Below are 25,285 nucleotides of genomic sequence, written 5' to 3'. Positions count from 1 at the left end.
ATGCTGTGGGGGCTACAGACAGCTCTAACCTGTTGTGCTCTGATCTGTTGGGCCACCAGGGAGGGCCCGGTTGTCTTTTATTTTTCTTGCAGTTGCTAAACAACTGCAGATTGCATCCTGTCCCATTATACTGTGTCTTGGTGGTGTTTAAAAGTAAGAGTGGGTTATTTCACGGTGTTTAAAATTCAGGCTGCTTTAAACTAGCTGAATGTTGCATTCTTATTTAATTTAAGCCTACTCTAAAAGCTTTTTATTAAAGAACAGAAATTTTTAAGAGAAATTTTATATAGCTTAGTTCAATAATTTCAAACTTTGTTGTCACCAAAAGTATTTCCCTTCAGTAAAATATAATATAATTGGGTCTTTCATAAAATAAATTATAAATCTGCTATCAAATAAAAGTTACTAGTTAGTTTCTCCATACTTAGTAGTAAATTAACATGAAAACCAATTAAAATCCTGTGACATTAAAATTTCTAAATCAACAATCTGATGAAATCATGTTACATCATAATTTAGCACTCATTTTCTGTTGAATCATGTAATCTTTAATCTCTTCACTTACTTAAACCAAACAATAACTAGCAACCAATAAGTTTTATTTCTGGAAATACTACACCTTATTAAACCACACACTGCAGTAATTATAGCAACAACGAAAAAAATCCCACAGAAACCAGTATACAAAAATTTACCACTGATTCTAATTCTACATTTTAGTGAGTTGGCTAAGAATGGGTATAAATCCAAAAATCAGTTCTAGCAAGTCATAGAAAGAAAGGATTCAAGAAAACTGTCAAAGGAAAGTGTCTGATTAGGGTACAGAGTAAGAATTTCAATTTTCCAAAGAAAATAATTAGATGTTTGCAAAACTACAAGTGACTAAAATTATATCAGCATAATTTCATTACTTAATATATGTAAGAGTGCCATGAAACCTTACTTGCCATAAAGCTTAGAACATAAACACATGATTAGAGGCATTTAAAAATGAAATAAAGATTAATGACAAATAGCCAGGCACAAAGCAAATAAAACTGTAACAAGAACAGCTTGAAAATGTAAGAAAACACACAAATGTTCAAAAGAAGATTCCACTTTAAACCACAGACATAAGCATGAAGCTCAATGACACAGATCACCTTGAGGTTGAAAATTTTTTAAGTTCTTTAAGACATCACAGGTCTGCTGAATAAAGCAAAAAGTCAAACTTAAGGAAATCACAAGTAAAAGGCATAAACTTATTCCAGCAAGAAATTCTCTAATCGCAGTGAAAACATTCTATAGTAATTAAGTTTATTAAAGTAGTGAATTATTAAGTACTTGCCCCTTCTGACTTCTCCACCGTGTTGGCCAACATCTCCTGCAGGGCCCGGACAGAGAGGGACTGTTCCAGAACAAAGGTGCAAATGGAGAGGTCTGGAGGGACATTCTGTGTGGAAAGAAGGAAAGCCACATTCATCATCACCATCATCATCGTCATCACCATCACCACCTTCACTACCTCACTACCACCACCACCATCATCACAGTCCATCACCATCATCACCATCTTCACCACCATCCTCATCATCACAGTCCATGACCATCATGCATACAGACATAATTTACCCCCTTATACATCAGTTTAATTCACAGAAAAAGATGGTTTGTCAATTCTCTAATATAAGCTCCAAAATCATTAAAATATTGTGAATATAGCTCACACATAATCCATTTTTTATCTATACACAGATTCTTTCTAATCTATAAATTGCTACCATTTACTGTGTGTTTATTCTGATAGGCATTTGCACCCAGAGCTTTATTAATAACTCTTATGATTGCCTCAGGTAAGGATTATTACTATCAAAGAATATAAATAAGAAAATAGGAAGCAAAGTTACTTTCCCAAAGTACAACTACTACATTTTCCAAGTCAGGATCAAAAAGTTGATTCTTTGACTCTCAAGTATTCATGTCTTCTACCAGGCAGTCAGCAGAAAATTCAAAAGGACAGAAAAAATATTTGCCTCAAGTTAATAATGAATTTAAGCAAACCTACCAAAGAGGTGAAGGAACCAAGATAAAAACTGAACCAAGATAAGCAAGTAAGTGAAAACGATTTCCACTGCGAATAAATGTATTTCCACTCACTGATGCTTTAGCTTTCGTCCGCAGCACTCGGCGGACCATCCAGCTGGGTGGGGGAAGAGACTCACAGGAAGATTTTCATAATGGAAGATTATAAATACATTAAACACTAGATGAAAGTGAAACTATGTCTTCTTCATAATAACATCAAGAGGATAAATTTGAAAGCCTGATGGAATGTATCTAAACTATTATTTATAATGTTAAGGTATTTATTAAATTGCACCAGCACTATTACAGTGATGTTTATCAGCAGAGAATGATGCTTTGTGGTTTCAAGGAAAGATGAAGTACCAAGGTTCCAAATTAAAAGTATTCTGAAATGGTCCAAGAAGCATAAAATCAGGCCTCTCAGATTATCATACCACCCCAAACCTTCTGGACCCATGTTTTCTTTCATTCTGTATTGTTTTTAATGAACACACCTTCTCTGGAAGTCTTTATCATGTCGTGGGTTTTTGTATGCTCCACCCAATTTCTTTCCCTTCCTCCTCTGAGGAATTCAGCCACTAGTCAAAAGAACCTCTCAAATCTGAATGCAGCCACTGTTTGTGACTCTAGCAATCAGAGAAGGATTTTCAAAACCCTCAGACAAAAGTTTAGAATTTAGAGTAGAGGTTCTCTTCTGCTATGAAGTTTAGGAAAAAGTTCTTTGGTATTTATTGACTACACCAACTACAATTTGTTAGGTCAAGATAAATGCTACTAGAAAAAAAAAACTGATGGAAGGTAAAAGTCTTTATTTCATTCATATGCATGTAAAATGTGGTTTAGAAGACACTTCAGCAAGGAGTGTGGACAGAGTCCTCTGTTACTAACAATATGCTAGAGAACCAATTCTCAGAATAGAATAATGACTCTGGATTGGCAGTTTTGCTAATTTGAAAGTACCCATATCTACAAATCCCGCTCATGAAATTTCTAAATATCTAACTATAGTGCTCAGGCATCTTTCAGAGCCGATCCCAACCCACCACTGGGCTGTCTTCAGAACAACATCAATAATTGCTTCAGAATCAGTTTCTCATATAGCTAAGAACTTGAATGCCAGAACAGAGCCCCTAAGCAGGAATCTTGACCTCACTATTTGTTAGCTGTTATTTTTCCAATGATTGGTTTCCCTTTCTGAAAAATGAGATACGAATTATACAACCTATTTAGAAGATAAGAATGTGCATGTAATGGGTATGTCACACTCTCAATAATCTAACAAAATAAGATAGTTGTATCATTAGCTTTGCATGTTGTCATTTTTCTCCATTAGAAACTTTTCGGCAACATCACTTGCTTCTTAGTAATCCGCTCTAAAATGGATGCTATACTGCAGAAACAGTGCTTGAAAACACAAATCAGTAGTTTTGTACTTCACAACAATCAAAACAGTTCTACTGTTTCCAAAATAAGGCACTTTCTAAGTAACATTTAAAATTTTTGCTTTCAAAATATATGCTGTTCATTTGAAGCAAGAGAATGACGACTATAGCGTGTTAACTTTTGGAGAAAAAAAAAAAACTACTTTAAATTTGACCACTAAAGTCTAGGTGTATTTCAACCATAGAGTAGTGGAAACATATGTTGATACTGAAAGATGAATACCTGAAGCTCATTTAATACTATAACGCAATGCTGCATCAATAAAAAAAAGAAACGTAAAAAAAGAAATTCACCAAATCTTCCTTAAAATAGATAAATTGCATACAATCCAAAGTTTGTTTTGGCTTTATTTAGTTCATCTGCTTATTTTTTCTATATACCACATATGAGTGAAATCAGTATTTGTCTTTCTTTATCTGGCTTATTTCATTAATCACCTTTCCCTCTAGGTTCACTCATGCTACTGCAAATGGAAGGAATTCCTCTTTTCTATGCTTGTATAGTATTCCACTGCATAGATAAACCATGTTTTCTTTATCCTTTCATCAGCCATTCTTGGCTATTTAAAATAACGCTACAGTACATGTAGGGGTGCATATATCTGTTTGAATCGGTGATTTTTTTTTCAAGTAAAAACTCAGGAGTGGGATGACTAGATCATATGAAATTTCTACTTTGATTTTTAAGTCATTTCCATGGTGTTTTCATCATGACTCCACCAGTTTATCTCCCCACTAACTGCATCTGCAGGTTCCCGTCTCCCATGTCCTCTCCAACATGTGTTGCTTCTTATTTAGTGGACAACAGTCATTGTCACGAGAGTGAGGTGCTCTCAACGTGGTTCTGGTCTGCCTTCCCCTAGCAGTCAGGGACTACACACACCTTTCCACGTTACCTTTTGCCACCTGTGTGTCTTCGCAGAGAAGCGCCTCTTCAGATGCTCTGTCCATCTTTATTTACATTCCCTTCCTTAAATGCATGTGCTGTGCTCCTACATCACTGTTGGCTTTTGCAAAACACTTGACTTTTCCTTTCGGGTCCAGTCCCATCGTCCTCCAGCCACCCAGGACCCGGGCAACACACACAGTCCCCTGTGCCCTCCGGCCCCTGCTGCGCCCCTTCTGCCTGCCCTGCGCTATGCTGTCTCGGATCTGTGGCCAGCTTGCCAGTGCTGCCTCCCGGTTCCCTGCCTGTGTTTACCAGAACAGAAGGCAGGGGAACCGGGCGGATAAATCAGGGAAGAGGGACAATGGCTCTCAGGGATGGAAGTGGGTTCCCGCGATGCGCCTAGTCCAGCAGATACACCTGTGGATTCTCCACGCACAAATGAAACTTACATAACATTACAGCACAAGGTTACTTCACTAAGAAGTACCACAATCCTTCAAATGCCGACAGCAATTTGCAAGTCTAACAAAATGTAAACTACTGAAAATATCCCTTAACTTAGATGGCTATTTCCTCAAATAACCTTGACCAAAGTGGGCACCAGGATGACACATGACCGTGGACACAGAGGCTAATGTATAGCGTCCTGTGAAACATTAGATTCACACACGTTTTCAATTTATCAATTCTTGGCTTAGTCTTAATTCTGGGAAACTTCATTTTTAGAAACTCAAATTGAAAGAAATTTGTTTAAACTTAAAAATTAGGTCTGATGGGAATGTACCGAGTCAGAAGAGACAAGCTTTCACGTTAGGCTTTGCGTTACACCTGCTTCAGGAAGACGACGTCAGAATGTGCAACGAAGCACCGCAGCCAGCACCGACACCATCTGACTCACACGCGGAACACAGCGTTCATTTCTCATGCTAAAATATACCAGAGAAAGCACTTCAATCTTCTAAATGTCTACCGAGGTTGCCAGAAAATTACTCAGAGCAAGCAAGCAGGAGGCTAACAATGCTTCTTCTCAGACAAAAACTCCAATTGTATCAGGATTATGTATACTTTGGCAAAGGTAAAAATACTTAGGTCAGTGGCATAGCTGTGTGCTCTTTCTTCTCATTAAAATACAAACTGGTCACTGTTCTTCTTTGTTATTATTGACTATTAGCTATTCTTGGTAGGGGGGAATGCCCACAAAAAATCCTAACACAGCATCTGGCTTGCTTGGCACTGGAGAATCTATGAGAAATCAATTAGGTTTGTAGCTGAAGTATCCATCAAACTATTTGGCTTCCACAGATGTATCTGCCTAACTCATTTAAAGCCTACAGAAACACTCAGTTACCTTAACTGAACTGCAACCAACAATTCGGAACTATGTACCCCACAGTAGAGACCGTTTCTTGTCACCACTGTCTTAAAATTGCACACTAACTCACTCCTCCATTATAGCATCCTGATGCTTCTGCTTCTATTTTTTTCACCCTCAGCCTGGAATATTCAAATCCAGGTTCCATGCATAACTATGCAAGGCATCTTAGGTAAATCAGACTGAGCCTCCCATCTGCTAAGTGGCATAATACTTAGCATACTTCCAAGACTCATTCTGAGACTCAAAGAAGAAAATCAATCACCCTAAACTGGAAAATAACCAAAAAATATAATTTTAACTGCCTAATTTAAAAAAAAAAAAAAAGCTCCAAATCTCAGAGAAATAAGTTGAGAGAAAAGTGTTCTGCAATGAAGAGAAGGAAAGGCAGTAGGATTGGGAAGGAGCAGATGGTCTGAGGCTGGGCAGGTTTGCTTTGCTCAGATGCCCATCTGCCTAAGTGGCCTTAGGCGAGTCCCGTAACCGGAAAGGGTCACTTCTCCTAGAGCAGTCAGCGTAGGCCCTCTCCAAGATAAAGTCACTGGTGCTGCTATTATTAGTTGCCAGTGGAGACAAGAGCCAGCAAAATCTCCCCTACTGAAAGGGGCGAATGCCCTTGCAAAGAGAATATGGCCCCCACTCCAGTGAGATGATGGTGGTGGATGAGCGCACACACCAGCCCTCACCCAACCCGCACTCCGGCCTCTTCCCTCTTTCCTAACAGAGCTGACCCCAATGGCTTACATTAAATGCCATGGAGGATGAATAGGAAGCAGGGTAGAAGGAAAAGCTTAGCTTATTTTTTTCTTTCTGTGTCTTCAAAACCCCAACTCATAACATTTCACCATGTCACCAGCCTAGAAGCATGGTATTTACAGGCCACCACCTTCTCCCAAGGGGGTTATAAGCTCTAGGTAGCTTTTCTTGTCATACTCACTCTCCCTCACCCCCTCTGTGACAAAAAGGTGAACCTGAGTTTGCCTTAGAGAAGGAAGTGTTTTGATTCTCTCAGACCAGCTTTTAGAAAAACAAGCCTCCCGATGCTCTAACAAGGACACTGAGGGGGCCGCTTCCCTCAGGTCTACAGCTGGGAAACATCTCCAGAAGAGCTCACGTGATTCCAGTCGGCACTCTGGAAAACGCAGGTCCACAGGTTGGGCGGGTCTCACAGGTTGGATTAACAGATTTACTAAAACAGGTTTTAGTGAAAATTGGCGATTCAGCACCACCAAGGGCGCAGCTGTGCCAAACTGGCAGTTAATGACAGGATTCCCAGTGCGTTAGCAGCACTGGGTATGAACTGCTCAGTGCTCACTGTGCTCCTGGACATGCATCTTTGGTTACATGCATCTTTTAACACATTATTAAGTAGATACACCAATTACTCTATTTTACAATGATGTTAACATTCAGAACTCAAATGTGTCCGTGCAAAAATAGAAGTCTACTGGTTTGACCTCTACCCCACACTACCCCGCCCATTCTCTTGTTACAGAAAGAGCTTTTTTTTTTTTTTCAGGTCAAATCTGTTGACATACAACTTAGGTAGACACTGTTGTTGGTGAGAATGCAAGTGTCCGGTATTTTAAGAGTAAAAGCAAAATATTCAAAGGGGAAAGGAAAAAGGGGTTCCTGCTATGAAGTACACCTTGAGATAACATGCAGGTATTTGAACAATGGTTCATCACACGTAGCCTCCTAAACATTGCTAAGTCAAACGTATCTATCGATTGCAAACTCTAAAAACTCAAAACCAACTCTTCAGACTGTAGGTAATGACTCACGTACTCACTGCACTGAAGACGTCACAACAGTTAAAACAGCTAGGAATCTCCTCACTAATCTCAGCGAGTTAAGAGTTGTCTGAGTAAATATAAAATGAATAAGCAAACCATAAGGACAAATAAAGAAGTGGGAATACCGGCATCACTACTTCGGGCCACAATTTCACTCGACCTGATCTAGCAGGACACACACATGACCACCAGAAATGCAGTGAGCTCCCGACAGAGTCGTGACAGCAAGTGGACAATGGCTGTGTCGATCATCAGAATCAGGGACGTGGCGGTCTCACTCCCGATGTCGTGAGCCACCGGCTGGCACCAAACCTGGTAGGTTCTGCAGCGAACTATCTGGTGATCTGCCATCGCTGTTGTGTTTGTGAAAAGAAAATCTGAAGGAAGCAATGCGTAGGGTCATTGTCTTAGTCCTTTTTCTCTTCATTTGCTTAGAGAAGGGGAATCCACTGCACAAACACAGATGGGAGCAGCCAACAGCTGCTGACTTGCCTGGAGCTTCACAGAAAGAGAAGAAGGAAGAGAAACAAGAATTTGGGCTTCCAAAGCAAGCCACGCGGCCGAGCGATGAGCCAGGGGACTGCGTGGGTCCCTGCAGACTCCCTCGGGCAACTGCACTCTGCGTGGGTTTCGCATTCTGTGAAAACGTGCTGGATCATTCATCAGTATGAATTTAAAATGACAAGCGTTACGTGGGTTACGCAGCATCAGTCTGCAGACACAAAGCTCGAAACCAGCAGGTAACCGCATTAGTGTTGGAGCAGCTTTGCGCCCCAAGGTGCAGTCCTGGCGAGAGGGGACGCGGCACGGAGCTCCCCCACCTCCAGCGTGGGGAGCAACACTGCACGGGCCCAGTTCACTGCTGCAGTCTGAACCCCATGCCAGGCAGTGCCGGGATCTGGGCGCGCCCCTGACGTCTGAGTAGACCAAGGAGCCAGCGGGCTGCTACCAGGTCAGCGGCCCCTTCCAGTCGGGGCCCCTGTGGAAATGCTGCCTCCTGAATGCTGCCCCCAGCAGGGCAGGAGGCAGGCCTCGGGCCCCCACAGCAGTCAAGGGGGCCGGGACAGCAGCAGCAGGTTCTGCTCCAGAGAGGGCGCTGACTCCTGCCGCTTTGCATCATCTGGGCTCAGTTACTGGACACGCTCGTCTCGTGTCCCCTCGAGCCCCCTCTGCCCCGTTAAATCATTCTGTTGGGCTGCACTGACGCTGCAGTTGTCCAGGGTCTCGTCACACAAGGACCAGAAGGGAGAGGTTCTACCTGGGGGCGTCTTGACGGTCATCGCCTGCAAGCCATAACTTCAGGAAGAGTCACACGGAGACATTCAACAGCCAGGACTCCCACGAGGAGTCCTGCTAGCTTGAAATGGCAACACCACTCCAGAATGTAAAAAAGAATTCTTTAAACACAATCATGTAAAGAATAATGGCCACGTTACATGCTAATTCTCGCCACAGCCCAACAAGGTAACTATATACCTAAGAGTAAAAACTGTAAATCCCCAAGCAGGCGCATCTCCGAGTTTACTGGACAGTTTCCAGGATTCCCTCTTACTGGAAGCTGGTAAAAATTCCTACCGCTCCTTGTTCTCAGCAACAGTGGCATTTCCAGTACCACTGTGTTTCTCATTTTCAATCCACCAATTAGTAATCAGGCTGATAATGTTTTCCAATTTTGACAGTTCGTTTGTATTTCTTCTTCTGTGACATACCTGCTTTACGCTCCTCTCTTGTTTTTTTCTGGTTGGGTATCTGTCATGCGTGTACGGGTTGACGAGAATACTCCAGGTATTCTGAACACCGCTGTGTCTTAAATTTCCTATTTGGTATGCAATAAGCCAAATAGTAAGGCTGGGTTTGCCTGTAGTTAGCTCTTCTTTTTGCTTTTATGCAAATCCATCTTCATGTTGCCTGACTACTTCCTTAATTAAATGTCTTTAAAGGAGGTCACGTCAGGCTGCCCTCACCTGGCCACTGCCACCGTAGGGTGCCCAAGACCCAGTCACCTCAGTCCTCCACCGTGTCCTTCCCTCTGGTTCTTGCCCCCTCCCTCCCAACCTTCCCGGTGGATGCTTCAGTGCTACGGTCACTTCTGAAGGGCTGGAGTTTGCACTTGTCTTGCTCTGACCCTGATCTCACTTTGTCTCACTTCTTAGTGACGCCATCCAGTGTTTGCTTTCTCCTTCTGGCTTCCTGCATGGAGCATTGTCCCTCCCAGCTCCATCCCAGCTGCACAAATGGCGAGCCAGGCTCTGTAAAGGAGTTACAGCTCCGTACTTGGTCAGAGCCATCTAGAGAGATAATGCACGTAGTATTTAATATCACAAGAAAGCAGCTACTTTGATTTTGAAAGATTAACCCCAAATTCCTCATTCCCAGAAATGGAAGATGCAGGAGACAGCAGCTACGGGAGCCTGGGAGAGCAGCACCCACCTCTGAGATGCGCCCAAGTGACGCGGCGTGCTTGCTTCTTCTGGGCACTGAGCAGACAGACAGATGTCTTCATTTCTTCTTTCCTCAATGGGAACGTACATCTGTGTAGTACTTTATGTACTACATGCCTGATATGATGCTCAAACTGACTATAATGGATGAGTAACAGGGTCATTATTGCAGCGGCAGCGCTAACTACAGGAGATGAGGACAGAGCCTGGAGGCGAGGCCTGTTCTGCTGACCTCGGCCTTGCCTCCCTTCACATCCCTTTGCCTTCCAAGGTAAGGAATGACGGTGCCAACGCAGGGAGATGGCTGTTCCCAGACGCCTCCCTCAACTATGTGGGAAACTGGTCTTTACTGCTTGTACTAGGATGATACTGTGCTGAGAAAGAATTCCACTGTAAAACATCAGCCACTACAGGTGCTGACAGAGCGTAGTCGCATCTCACCGTGTAGCTCACTCGCTAAGAAAACTAGATCTTCCCCAAGCATCAATCTCTGAGCCCTCCTAGAAGAATGACACAAAATGGCAAGACTCAGCTAAGTGGCCGGGCCAGTGAACTGTTTGATGACTAGGAATAGCTCCCAGGGTAAGTAGATTTGGCCTCACGATCTCTATTCTCAAGCAATATGATGACCATACAAAGTAAAACAAACCCCAAGTGTATTTGAAACATCACTGAGGCAGTTTCAAAAATGGAAAACACCTCGGAACTCAATAGGTTGTAGACTCTCTGACCAGTAGGGAAAAAACTAAGGGTACAGGTACTTACATATGCTCAACATCATAAAACGTGAAGTCCCAGTTAACATAAATGCAGCTTTTTTTAAATAAAATTTAAAAGTATAACCACAGAGTCATTTTCAAGTACTAAACAAAAAATTTTAAATATTAATGAATGACACTCCTTAGAACTTAATAGTGATACATATATTAGCCAGGGATTGAAAGAAGCTTCTAGAAGAATGCACAAATAGCTTTTTTTTTTTTAATTATGGGATAGAGACTTTTCTAACAATCTCTAAACGGAAAGTAATATAAAATGGATCTAACAAAATAAATGTTTTGAACTTCAATACAACAAAAGCCCTATAATCAAAGCACTATCTTGGCAAGACCAGAAACTTGTACCTACATTGCACACATGTAAGTCTGTGTCAGGACTAGCGTACGCGCATACAAGACAGGCACAGACCCCAAGTGGACAAAGGCGTGGAGTGACAATTCTCACAAACACAGTAAACTTGAGAAAAGGTCCGTCTTACAGTTTTTCCAAAAGAGAGAACTTCTGACTCCTGGTGAGCAGGCTTCTAAGTTTGAATTAAAACTCCTGGAGAGGGCCCTCCCTGGTGGCGCAGCGGGTTAAAGCACAGCACTGAGAGTCCAGGGCCGCTTCCGCATGAGTTCGATTCCCGCCTGCCCCGGAGGTGACCCACATGGCGCGGCAGACCTCTCCTGGCCCGCCCGCTGCTCCCCTCAGCAGTGTACTTCTTCGATCTGCCTGTTCTGCTTCCCGCTCTATCTCTGGTGAATCCTCTCACCCTCCGCATCTCTGGCCTGTACCCCAGTTCTGTACGAATAAATAAATAAATTTAAAAAAAAAAAAAAAAAACTCCTGGAGAGAACAAGGAGCCAGGAAAAAAAGCTGCCTGGTGCAACAGGCTCAGGAAGAACGGGATGGTTGTTGCCTGAGAGAAGTGAATCCAAATTTCTTTGGGACATAGCTCTCAAGTGTCAGTTACTCAGGGGGGCACTATGGCAGTAGATATCATGAACCCTAAAAAGCAGATGCCTTTAACAGAGAAATACTACCTCCAGATATTAGGTCTAAGAAAGTAATTTCTCACCACCAGAGATACTTCTACATGGGTAGTCACAACAATGTTGCTTAGAATAACTAAAAAAGAAAACAAAGATAGGACTGGGGTGCGCTGTTCTGAGTTGAGGTCACCCGGCTTCTGGCCCTGTGTACGATTTAGATGAGCAGGCGAGTGTCACTCTCCGCCAAGACACCCACGGTCCTCCGCCGCAGTTCTGTGCCCTGCTCTGCGCCCCTCTACTGAGCCTTGGCTACCCTTGAGTCTTCCGTTAGAAATTCCTGGGGGTTCTGGGTCTTTTGGTTTCCTCTGACCTTTTGTTTTGTTTCTCCACATTCCACGAAACCGGGATTTTCACTGAAAGCTTCCGCCTTCAGAGCTGTGTCCCAAAGAAATTTGGATTCACTTCTCTCAGGCAACAACCATCCCGTTCTTCCTGAGCCTGTTGCACCAGGCAGACACCTTCTGAAGGAGACGTCTGACGGCCTTTCCACCAACCATAGGAAGTGGAGTAGGACCCTACACATGTCTCGTACATCATTTGGCTATTTCTACTCTTAACAAATAAGGTGCGACAATGCTTACAACTCATGAAAACACAAGAAATCACAAATGTAATAAGAAATATTTATAATTTGAGTTTTATAAGAATGAGAGGAGTGATTCAGTTGAGGAAGGTCTTAGGAAAGTATAAGGTGAAGAAGAGCAGAGGTAGCTGTTAATTCTCTAAGGAGAAAAATTAGTTACTGGATTATAACCTTTTTTTTAAGATTTATTTATTCACACAGGCCAGAGGTGCAGGGGCGGTGAGAGGTGTCACCAGAGACAGAGCGCGGAGCAGAACAGGCTGACTGGGGAAGTACACTGCTGAGGAGAGCAGCAGGCGGGTCAGGAGAGGTCTGCTGCGCCCTGTCAGGAGAGGTCTGCTGCGCCCTGTGGTCACCTCCAGGGCAGGGATCGAACTCGTGCTAAATGACTTTAGCTTCTCAGTGCTGTGCCACCAGGGAGAGCCTAGATTATAACTTTTAATCTGTGAATTATTCAATTTATCAGAGTTTATATACCCCAGTAAACCTTCTCACCCCGCACATCTCTAAACCAAAACCAGGTGCAAAACACTTCACATTTCCTGTGCCATTTACAGCCACCTGCTTTCACTAACGATTCCACAAACATCCAGTCAGTCCCTACTATATACCAGGGACTCCACTTTCCTACTACATTTATTCCAATTACAATATTATGCAGATACAAAATCTTGGCTACCCTTCAAACGGACTGGCAGAATAAGAGCGTTAATCGATGTCATGATGTTCTCATTATGAGAGTAAAGCTGAGCTCCTAAATAATTCATCAAAATGGTGGGAAAGCCATGCATACACCTGTTGGCATCATCATTGTAATAACTATCTGATGACAGACTGTAGGGACACTGTCGGGAAAATTAAGAGAGAACTGCTTAGTCCAACTAGGCACTGAACACCTTATTTGTTTTGCAAAGTCAGCAACTCGAGGGAGCAACTCATGGGAGTCACTGTGACTCCAGAAAAGTTTACAGTGGGACAGGGCATAACTCAGAGTCTGGGCAACAAGAGCCCTTCCCATTTGTAGAACTAAGAGGCCAGGAAAATCAAATTCCAAATTACATAGAACCGCCCCCCGCCGGCCGAGTCAGATGGGATATAAAAGGAAGACAGTTTTCCCCTAGACTGTCACAGAGAACAGACCAAAGGAACACAGCTCATCAAAGACGAACAGTAATCAGGGGTAAATGTTAATAAAACTAACCAGGTTGCCAACCAGGCACATGTCTCAAACGCTCTGTTATTTATACTTCAGCTCTTCTCAACCAAGACAACAAGGCAGAGTTCTCACATTGCCAGCATCCCCACGTTGTCTTACTGGCTACCAGTCAGTAGACCTCAGCAATGCCTCCCTGGCCCTAGGTCTTCACTCTGTTAGGGCCAAGACCAGTGAAGGCTTCAGACCTGTTAAAAGTCCAGATGGGGCCCTCCCTGGTGGCGCAGCAGGTTAAAGCACAGCACTGAGAAGCTAAAGCCACTTCCGCATGAGTTCAATCCCTGCCTACCCCGGAGGTAACCACATGGCGCGGCAGACCTCTCCTAACCCGCCCGCTGCTCCCCTCAGCAGTGTACAGTGTACTTTGTCGATCTGCCTGTTCTGCTCCCCACTCTGTCTCTGGTGAAGCCTCTCGCTGCCCCTGAGCCTCTGGCCTGTACCCCATTCTGTATGTGCAAATAAAAATAAATAAATCTTAAAAAAAAAAAAAAAAGTCCAGACGGAACGTGAGCATCCTGGCCTAGACTACGGATCCCCCAGTCAGGGATCCACTTTTCCAGCCTGTAGTGTGGGCGCCACACAGACCCACCTTGGTCTTCAACTTGAGAAATAAGCACCATCAACAGCCTAGCAGCCACAGAAAGGACTTTCCAGATATTACTCCCAGCTGGACCTTGGGTATGGGCCCTCCATTCTAGCAAATTAAAGCACATTCTGAACTCGCCAGCTGTTCCAGGGTCCCCAGTCCTGGACAGATCAAAGCCATCCATTTGGTTTACGGTGTCATGGCGCCTGTGTGCTATGGAAACACATTGTCCTAAAAGCCCCGAGAGGACACTGAGCACTCACAACCCACGATGAAATCTTAGCACATCGATGCATAAAAGTTTTTATTAACAGCTTGTGTAACTCACACTCAGGACTATTATACTAGGAGCCAAATAGTACCGTCTTGTGCCTGAACTACAGGAGTGAGAAAGGATGTCAGAGCAGCTCTGCTGGCCCAGTGCTGGAAATGCTCCCCACAGAAAACAGAGCGAAGCTAATGAAGCCACAGCTCAAATTCTGATGCTCTAAGAGCTCATTAGAATTTGAAAACTACCACCAAAACTCACTGCCTCTTCCAGTTACTTGTCATAGCTGCAAAGCCCAGACCGATGTTTCTTACTCATTTTTGTTGTCGCTGTCAGAGACCTCATCATTAATCTCATGACAAATGCATGTATTCATGATTGTGGCTAAAACTTAATGGCGAGTTCTCACAGGCCAGCCATGGTGATTAGTTTCTGGAAGAAAGGGACGGTGCGGGGGCCAGACCCCCCATCTTCCACAGTCTCCTAGCCAGCACCGAGACGCTGCTGTGTCCACGTGATGCAGGCTGATGAATGAGACAGCGTCTCTGTGGTCAAGTGAGGAATGAATGGTTACTGCAAGGAACAGTCTGATTGGTTCAGGGAATGGAGTAACTTGTCCCCCAAGGGACTATAACTCAAAGGCATCAGTAGTGTCACACACTGCATAAAAAATATAGAAAGGAAAGGCTTGGGCTTTTAAAAGCAGACAATTACTAAATGTGTTCTTAAGTGCTCCCCATACATTAAGAGTAAAGTTACACAGTGAAATCCTGAATGTGAGTTCTGGAACACATTATTAATCTAAGAGACTTCAAAATCCAAGTTATTTTCAATATATACCGGTGGCTATTTTACTTCTACTCTTAATAAAACCATCACTTCATACCCCAAATGGTGTGAGTCTACTAAAAAATGCTTTTAAACTCTTTGAAGTAGGTCTTCTTTTGGGTTATTAAAGTGCACTGTGGTCTTTAACACCCAACTTTACTTTCCTGCAGGGGAGCTATTATAAAATGGGGGATAGTTATTTTAACTTTTATAGAAGTGATTACCTTGTTGCAACACAATGACACATTTATGCCCACAACTCATTAAAACAGGGCTTCAAGGCTACCCCCACATCTCTGTAACCATGGAAATCTAGGGTCTGCCTCCTGGTGCCCTGTTTTATCCTCTTATCCTCTTTTATCCCTTCTCCCTCTCAAGTATTTCCATTTCTGGGATAGTGTTTTCTAATATAGTTTCATTTTTCTTTTCCCACACAGGAAATATATTAAATTATATATTTGTCTTTATCATGTGTATTATTCTTTTACATTTTTAATTTCTTTTTTAATTAAGATTACATTGACTTACAATACTGCAAAAGATTTAGGAGAATTGACTTATTCATTCCTCTTCAAATTTCAACCACTGATTTCTTTTTCCTTGTATATTGCTTAGTTTTTCCAGACACACTCCTCTGTTAAGTAACCCGAAATCTTTGATTTTACCTTTGCACTCATCGTGTCCTTTTCAATTTTTGTAATGATGAAATACAATTACCATTAAAAGTCACTTATTATAATACGTAGGTATATCATATTTTCATTATTGTCTCTTAAGACTTTGTACATGGCTAAAGCCAGAATCCACTCTCTCAGTTTATTTAGGCAGTAAGTACTCGAGAAAAAAACATTACATTCTTAGAAGATAAAAGATCTGTATTCTTCATTGAGTCATTTTCTTCTGATGTATCTCTAAATGTCACAAATGCTTAACCTGAGTCACCTTCTCATCCATAATTGCATACTCCCCCGGGTGATGCTCATTCAAACCCGTGGTTTTAAATATGATAGTATAACCCAGTGACTTTCAAATCTATGTCACTCGACCTGATCTTCACCAACCAGAAAACAGCTTATGTGCTATCTCTACTTGATGTTACCAACATGTGCAAAACCACTAGGATTAACTTTGTTCATTTATAAAACCAAATGAGTAAGCCAGGTGACCACTAGTCACCTTCATTGTCTCAGTCCCCTAAATAATATTAAATACTCATGTTATGTACTGTCTTACTCTCTATTCAATACAGTTCTTGTTGATTGTGCCCTGCTAAACAGTGAGCCTAAAAAGTCAGCCTAATTTGCAGATGGATCCCTCAAATTTCCCGGCTCACCCACAGTTACCTCAAAGCATTAGCTCTGCATAGTTAGTGATAAGCAAGAATGACATGTTTCTCCTCGAGACCAGAGCACACAAAGTTAGCTCTTCAGATGTCTTCCTTACCCTGTCGTGGGTACTAAAACCACTCCAGACGTGGAGTGTTAGTTATCTGAGGTTCCTGAGTGACCACCTGGAGCATCAGTCTCCAACCAATGTTGACCGTATAGCATGTGTGTGAATTAAGCCTTCACTGTACGGTAGTCGTTAAGATGTGGGGTAAGGTTTTGGTTTTTTGTTTTTTTTTTTTTTTAATAAAAGCATAACTTAGCTTTCCTAATTTATGTAGGATGACAAATCAGTTTCATTTCAGATGCAAGTGATTGGTCATTGATAGCTTTTCAAAATAAGAATGACCACGTCTAGGAAAATTAGAAAGGGGTATCATCACAGTCAACTTCACCATAAATATGGAAAACGGGATGGGTCTCAGAACCGGATTCAGGTTACACAATGTGTTACGCAAATTGACACCATGAATTAAAAGTTACTAGTGGTCAAAACATTAAGTCCAATCCTCAGCCCAGTGCTAGAGCCGCAGTGTGGCTTTGAAGCACAAAGCCCTTAGCTCTCTCCGACTCCCATCCATCTACTTGACTATCTCATCCCAACACTGAGTACTTAACTCGAATAAATTTCCAGTAAAACAACTTCGACTGCAGCTTTATAAGGCAGAACCTTGAAAATGTAAATATAACGAGACAAAATCATTATTCATAACATCAAAACTTCCCAGATTAATTACTCAAGAGTTCACTGCTTATTTTAAAACTATTCTGGCTATAACTCAAACATTTTTCCATAGGTTGTTTTCTGATGGAGTTCAGAAATAAAAACAGCCTAACTGAACTATGATAAACACCCATGTTTCAATTCCAAACTAAAAACATAAATTATTACATATACAGTTGAAGCCAACCTGGATTTGATTGATACCGCTTGTCCTCTGGACGAAACACTAATCCTCATGCTGAATTTAGTGGACATGATTCCTTTGCATTTTTTCATAATTTTATTACACGTCTATATTCTGGTATTGATAACAGCATTGTCTTTCTAGACATAGTATAAATAAATAGTATCAAACAGTAGATGCCCATCTGCATTTGAACATTGATTTTGCTCAACATAACATTCTTTCGTTTATTCCTGATAACTTGTAGGGCTACAGTGTCACTATTTGCAGTTAGTGTAACATTTTTTGAATGTACCACAATAAAATTATCAATTTTCCTACGTACATTTAGGAATCTTTGATCTGTCTTTATACTCTTTCAATATTTTCTGAAGCAATTTGAATTTCACAGCAAAAATGAAGCAGAAAGTTCCTGTGTGTCCTCCCGATTCCAGCCAAGTGTTTTGCCATCAGGCTGATAAAGTTTATACACATAAATACATAAATCAGTAAACAGTGACTAAGATTTACTTTTTGACCAATCTCTAGCCAAATGCCTGTGAATGTTCTTCTGGGCCAGGCCTAATGTTGGCCTATAAAAATTACAGGCCCTCGGGGCCCTCCCTGATGGCATAACGGATTAGAGTGCAGCACTATGAAGCTATTGCAGCCCCTGCAGCAAGAGTTCGATCCCCAGCCAGGGGGTGACCCCAGGGCGCAGCAGACCCCTCCTGTCTCCCGCTGCTCCCCTCAGTAGTGGGTTCCAGTAGATCCACTTGTTCTGCTCCCCACTGTTCTGTTTCTGAATCCTCTCACCCCCTGCATGTCTGGCCGGTACCCCAGTTCTTGTATGCATAAATAAATAAATCTAAAAAAAAAAGGCAGGCCCTCAATACAGATCATTTTGTCCACCTCCCCACCCCCCACATCAACAGACGAACACTGAGTCAATAGCTCAAGATTACATTTCCAGGAGGACTCTAGCAGCCCTTGAAGGGTCTACCTGAGACACTCAGGTTGCCAAGAGACTGCAAGTTTGTGCCGACCAATACCTCAGCAAGGCCCAGACGCCCTATCTTCCAGCATTTACTAAAGCAGCTTAAGTGTGAATCCTCGCTCTGTCCCATTGAGATGCATGTGTATCTCTGTACCCAACCTGTGGCAGTTCAAAAGAATCTTCTCTTAGGGACCTGAGACCTATTCCTTTGAAAAGTAACCATGGGAGGAGAGGATCCCTGTTTCCAGATCTCCCGGGCGGCAGAACCCTCACCTCAGTAACTGAAAGCTAACACACTGCCGGCCTCATCAGCATGCAGACTGGCCAACTCTGCAATGATCAATTCCTGTATTCTACCAAGCTCCCCACCCCTAGGTCTCCCACCTTCTCCCTTTAAAAGCACCCAATCGCCTGTGTACAAACTGAAGTTGAATTCGTTTCACCCTGGACTCTCATCCTTAGCATTTTACTAGTGTCTGGCTCCATCGTCGCTAACAGGCACCTACGGATAATGCAGTCCAAGATTCTAAAGCTTTTCTGGGTCTCTATCGTTCAACTGCCATTGTGCCCATCACAAGGCACCTGAAATTCTCCACAGACCCAAGGAACACCTGTCATTCTCAGTCACCGACAAGGGCTTGTCTTTCTCTTCCATTGCCTTCCTTATCCTTGTAGAGTGCGTTCTTCATAACAAACTCTTACTGGGTGCATTTATTCTCTCCCTCACCCAGCCGTCAAACACACTCATGAACTTAGTGATGAGCCATCTGCAAGGAATCCTGCTCAAAGGCCACCATGCCTTTATCTCGGAACACTTGACAAGCAGCTGCAGACAGAGTATTCTTTTCCACAACCTCAGGAGATCTTCTATGATAGCTTTGAGTATGTCTTCTACTGTATCGGTTCCAGCTTTTCCTTTATGAATCTATTTCACATGTTACATCAAGGAGAGAAACGGTTAAGTGCTTGGGCCAACTCTGGCCTGGCCCACTGCCTATTTCCATAAAGTCCATGACTAAGTGTATCTTTTCCATCTTTATATGGTTGGAAAAAAGTCACAAGGGGAATAAATAGTATCTGGTGGCATATAAAAATCATAATAAATTAAAATGTTAGTGTCTATAAATACAGTGGTGTTTTTTAAATAGTCATAATCATTTGTTTATATACTATCGATGGCTGCTTTCATGCCACGCTGTCAGAGCTGACGAGTTTAAAAAACACAACCCACAAAGCCTAAAGTACCCCTTAGTTGGCTCTGTACAGAAAAAGTGTGCCAAGTCCTGATTTGATCATCCCTTGTTGCAATGGGTGCACTCTAGTGACAGATAAATTATATTCTCAGATCGAGAAATAAACACAATGTGTAAGACCTGCAGCTTAGTATTTTACAGGTATTCACTTAATTCAGCTCTGATTATCTAAACTGACAGCTTCTCCTTCCCCTACTCTTCATTCTATTCTCTATTATTACAATAATATATGATAATCTAAGTCACAGTCCCTACCCTGTACCATTCTTAGCTTGCATATACCTTTAGCAAAGGTAAAAAGCAGCTAGTTTTTCTCCAGCTGTTTTCAACAGTGCGACACTTCTCCTGAGGTCTATGTTAGATTATTTTGCAATCTTAGGTTTCAGAGTTTTGTAAATTTTTTGTTTCTTTTTAAGAAGCCCAATAGAAAATCGGACACTTTTCTTTGAGTATAATGAGCATACTTTAAAATATTCCAAGGGGTCCTCCCTGGTGGCACAACAGGTTAAAGCGCAGCACTGTGAAGCTGTCACAGCCACTGCATCATGAGTTCGATCCTGGCCAGGGAGTGACCCCAGGGCGCAGCAGACCTCTCCTGTTTCCCCACTGCTCCCCTCAGCAGTGTGTTTCAGTCAATCTGTGTTTCTAGTGAATCCTCTCACCCCCCATACCTCTGGCCTGCACCCCATTCTTGAATGCATGCATAGACAAAAACAAAATTAAACATAATTAAACAAAATTAAACCCTAAAGGAAAAAAAGCTAAGAATTATTTTGACAAAATTTAAGAGTTCATAATTTAATAAACAGTTCCACTTGGACAACATAATGAACTGCTAAGATTCTTAGTTTCTTGTAACTCCTCTTCTACCGTTGAGTTCATTTAAGTGCACGATCATTTATTCTCGACCACCTGGATATTGGTATACCTCTGGGACATAACCCTTCTTCCACACCAGCCATGTACGCTGCTTTCTGCTTAAAGAACTCTAAGAGGAAAATTATATGAGCGAAACACAAAGATTTTTAAAAACACGAAGAATAACTCATCTTTTTGCCCAACCTGTGTCTTTTCTCTCTCACTCAGGTGAAATTCTGTGAAAGACACGGTCAAGAAAGTAACTGTAACAACAAAACAATAACGAACTTAGTATTTGTTTTCCTATAATGAAATTTTATCACCTCAATTTTTAAGGCAAACATACTGAGAAACAAGTATCTATTTTACACATTTAATAGCTTGATCTGGAAAATGTACCTTCTTCTATCACTCAACATTTATCTTACACTGACATTTTTATTTTTCAAAAATTCTCACTGGAATAAGAAAATCAGCTCATCAGGAATATCACAACTACTATGCATCATTAATATCCCGATACATTATTTATGCTGGTGAATAATATCCTGAAATGAGAAGTCACCAAAGATAAAACATTGCTCTGTCGCATCCCATTGTGGGGAGAACCTCTTCATCTGGGGGCTCTGTCCACAACCTGGTGGAACCCCCTCACCCCTGAAACAACCACACCAAGAAGACTGATAGGCTCTCTGAGCACTCACCTAAATGCTTCGAACCACCCGTCCAGCCCCAGGACACCCCAGAGAGTTCGGGAACTAGGTTGGTGGCCACTGAAGAGAAAGAACAGGAGGAGGCCAGGGGACATCCAGGCTGGGGGCGACTTCCCAAGCTTCAAGGGAAGAAACCCAGGACGTTTCAAAATTCCTTGAAGGAATTTTACTGGTATCGGGGTGGGTTCAACCCAACTCCGGCAGGGGGAGCTCGGCACGAGACTCATCCCTGGAAAGCAAATATAAATTGGAGGAACTGATCACTCATGGCCAACTTTGGCCACCTTAACACAAAGGCAGGCTACTGACAGGAGAAGGGGAATGGCTGTCTGTCATCTTCTGCCAAGGAAAGTCAAGGCCAGAATTAGCTGTGAGCACGCCTGTGCCCAGACTCATATATTTTCACATCAACTGAGATCTAGAGTTTGCCTCTGTTATAGCAGTCTGCTGTACACAAAATAAAACTGCCCAGGCCTCGTGGACCCCTTTCAACTTAATCATGCACTAATTCTTACAGACCATTTACTAGTTCCAGGCTCTGTGTCTGTCACTCAGAGGTAGGAAAACAAATGTGACAAGCTCTGGTCCCCGGGGACTTTACCAGCTGCTGTGTTGCTGACATGCATAGCAGCATTCAGAAAGCGAGGGCAGAGCAGATTTGATCCAGACGCGAGCCCAAACTGGCAAGACAGCAGATGAGTAAGCACTTACTTAAGAAGCAGATCCTAGAGCATCCCAGACTGTTTGAAACAAGTTTTGCAGGACAAACATTATTTCGACAGGCAGAAAAGTACAGGCAAGAGATGCACATCAGGGAAAACAAAAGCAAACAGAGACAGGGAAAAAATGCCTGACAGCGGGGAATCGTTGCGTAACTTTAAGAGAAAAGAAGCACACAGACTGCGAGTACTTTCAAACACACACACTTCAGGGGGCTTACTGACTCCGATTGCTATTTTATCCAATGCTGGGTAAGCCACTAACTTATGCTAAATGCAAGTTTTCGGGTAGACCAGAAAAATACCAGCGAGTCCAACAGCAAAAATGGTCAAAATGTTCAGTCCACTGGTCATCTGTAAGAGTCAAGTATTCCTACGAGCCATCAACCAGGTTCATGGATTCCAAACCCTAGAAGCATCAATGTGCAGCATTACAAGCCAGCTCATGTAGCAAAGGAACAGGAAAATAGCAGCTATTAAAGTTTTCGAAGTAATACAGATGCTGAGAAGCCGCTAACTAAGTGGTCCGCCTGGTTCTAGCCGCAAGAAAATATCAGAAACCACAAGAAAATGTTAATATTAAAATGCCTAATTTTTCTCTGGAAGAAGAATTTTTTCACCACCAACACCTACTGCAGTCATTTGTGCAGAGACTATCCAGCAGACAGTTGTCAGATTAAAATCAGTCTCGGCAGAGCTATGAAGTGTTGGTATTTGCCACCCACGGCAAGCCTGATGCCGTCCCACTAAACCACCAGAATAGGTAACATACACGAACACACCGCTGGATTATTGCACAGTAACCCAAGGGGCTCCAGCTTATGAAAGAAAGACTCGGTGACGCAACGTCATAAGACCAAGTGCAAGTCTACAAGGCCACTGGCGACCCCCTATGGCCTCCGGTCACACGCTCAGGGTCAGGTGCAGCTACTCAGCTACTCATGTCCTCGTCCGCACAATGACAGAAAGCAACGCTGTTTCCTGCGACAACCAAATCAGTTCACACGTGTCAAGGCTCTCTGACGTGCCACGTGAAAGACGGGGAAATAGCCGAGGGGCACGTGGACTGTTTCTCCTTGGGTCCCATCTGCCCTGGAGACATCCGCGTCTCCGCTCTCCCCCTTACTCCATATATCCGAACTCTTCACAGATCCAGCAAATCTTCAGCCACCCACACATTTCCCACCACGGGGCTTCTGATCTAAAACCTGTCAGCTGCCATCCAGACAGCTCCGATATCGTCCAAGTAGTTTCTCCACGTCCACCCTGGCTCTCTCCACACGCTCTCAGTGAAATAAAAATCAGCCTTAAAGTTCACCCATCACTTTGCTTATCTGCTCCAAAAGCCCACCTTCCCAGGTAGGCCTCGAGGGAACTTAGATCTGCTTACCCCCTCACTTCCTCCAGGTCGGCTCAACTGCTATACCGCAGAACGAGCTTCCCAAAACCCCCTGTGCAAGGCAAATCCTTGCCTCGTCGCTCGCCCATGTCTCCCTTTTCTTCATAATACTTCTCATTTCTGAAAATTACATCACCTGCTTACTTGTGTACTTTTCCACTGAAATATCAACCTCCCAGGGCAAGGACTTTGCCTGTTATAAACAATCAACCTGAATCATTTGCAGAGAGTAGTGATTTAATTAAAAATGGGCTTAGTGAATTGCAAGAAAAATTCTCCCGTGCCCTTGAGCTTATGCGTGACACGATAACAGCGGTGTGCTCATAAATCACTTCAGTGCCTCCAGTAAAACCTGCATATGTGAGTCACCTCGCAAGGCTTGATCCTACCTTGGAATTCGAAGTGGACTCCAAGAAACAGAGTCTGTCGCCAAAGCCTTCTGCTGCCAGGCACAGTTTCTGTTGCTCTTTGTGGATGGTTGCCGAGCACTGCAGGACCACTTCATCATCCTGTAAAGGGATAGAGGGAGAGGCCGAAGTGAGATTTGACATGAGTGGAGTCTAAAGCATGTCTACAAGAGCAGTATCTTAGCACATCTTCAAAATCAGCAAAAATGTACGAACAGCTGTCAAAAAAAAAATCAATCCCTACAGCACTTTTACTTGGAAATAGCTTGCGAGGATGGGCTATAGCCATTCCAGACAGTTAACATTTTTGACATTATCGTTGCTGATCCCCACAGTCTGCAAGGAGAACCGAGTATTTCCATGTTATTTCTCACGCATAGTTTTAACCATCATATACCAGGAAAACTGTCTGCCCTTTTCCTGGCATAGCAAGGATGGTTAAGAAAGAAACAAAGTCTAATAGCAGGAACAGCTGTCCCGAAACTGCACAGGCAGTCGGCCAGTGACCGAGCTTCTGGCCTCTCATCAACCCGGAAAGGCAGCACCGCCCCGCCACGCACGGGCTGCCTCACTATCTTTGCAATAACCCTGGTACCCTCAAAAGTGACAGAGAGATGATGTGTTTGTTCAGTCCACTGAAGTACAAACTGACTTCTGATTAATTAATCAGAATTATAGGGAAACAGACAGTGAGAAGTCAGAGTTAGCAGCAGCCGCGCCTGCCCGGCTCTGCCCTGCACACATTAGACGACGTTGGTTAGTTAGTTAGTTAGTTAGTGTTAGTCAGTTAGTGCTGAGTTTCCAGAGGAATGAGGTGCACGAGGTAAAGTGCATCACACTGTGACAGGCAAAGGCCCTACACAGATATCATCGCCCTCTTACAGTAAATGATCTCACTTCTTAAATATCTAGGTGGGAAACACCTAAGTGGTCTAGTCATTGATGCTTTGACATGTCAACTTCAATGAAACCGGACATTTAACAGAGAAATCAAAGAACTAATGGTCACTGACTGACCCTCTGAATTAGAATCAAAATGAAAAGTCACAGAAGCAAGTTCTCAACATTCTCCTCATGCTTCAGAGAGCAGAGGTGATGGGACGTGAGACAGACAAAGCAGAAAATAAGTCTTTGGGTTCACCAAAGACTACGTCATATGAACTGGGAAACACAACTTTAATATGTCGCTAAAGCCCTTTCTGGTCTACAAATGTACTTCGTCTCCCACATGGTAGCGGCGAAAAGCCCCGTCACAGAAGTCTAAGATCCTCCCAACTGTCCTAGTGGTGCCTATGAACTTCCATGTAACATTCAAGTGCTCTATTTTGGAAGAATAATGCTAAACCAAGATCACAAGATGGGCCCGTACCA

General features: G+C 42.9%; 1 protein-coding gene across 1 annotated transcript in view; it reads right to left on the bottom strand.

Annotated features, from left to right (window-relative positions):
- RYR2 (ryanodine receptor 2 (cardiac)) overlaps positions 1-25,285 on the bottom strand; it is a 385,785-nt gene that overhangs the window by 279,959 nt on the left and 80,541 nt on the right. The window contains exons 3-4 of the mRNA XM_012730855.1: positions 23,897-24,016; positions 1,338-1,432 (exon numbers count right to left, since the gene is read on the bottom strand). Of these exons, the coding sequence (XP_012586309.1) occupies positions 1,338-1,432; positions 23,897-24,016 (215 nt within the window). The remainder of the gene's footprint in view (positions 1-1,337; positions 1,433-23,896; positions 24,017-25,285) is intronic.

The sequence above is a fragment of the Condylura cristata genome, unplaced genomic scaffold (genome assembly GCF_000260355.1).
Source record: "Condylura cristata isolate star-nosed mole 26May11 unplaced genomic scaffold, ConCri1.0 scaffold00029, whole genome shotgun sequence".
Lineage (NCBI taxonomy): Eukaryota > Metazoa > Chordata > Mammalia > Eulipotyphla > Talpidae > Condylura > Condylura cristata.
The sequence above is the reverse complement of the archived record's forward strand: the minus strand, read 5'-3'. Positions and strand labels throughout refer to the sequence as shown.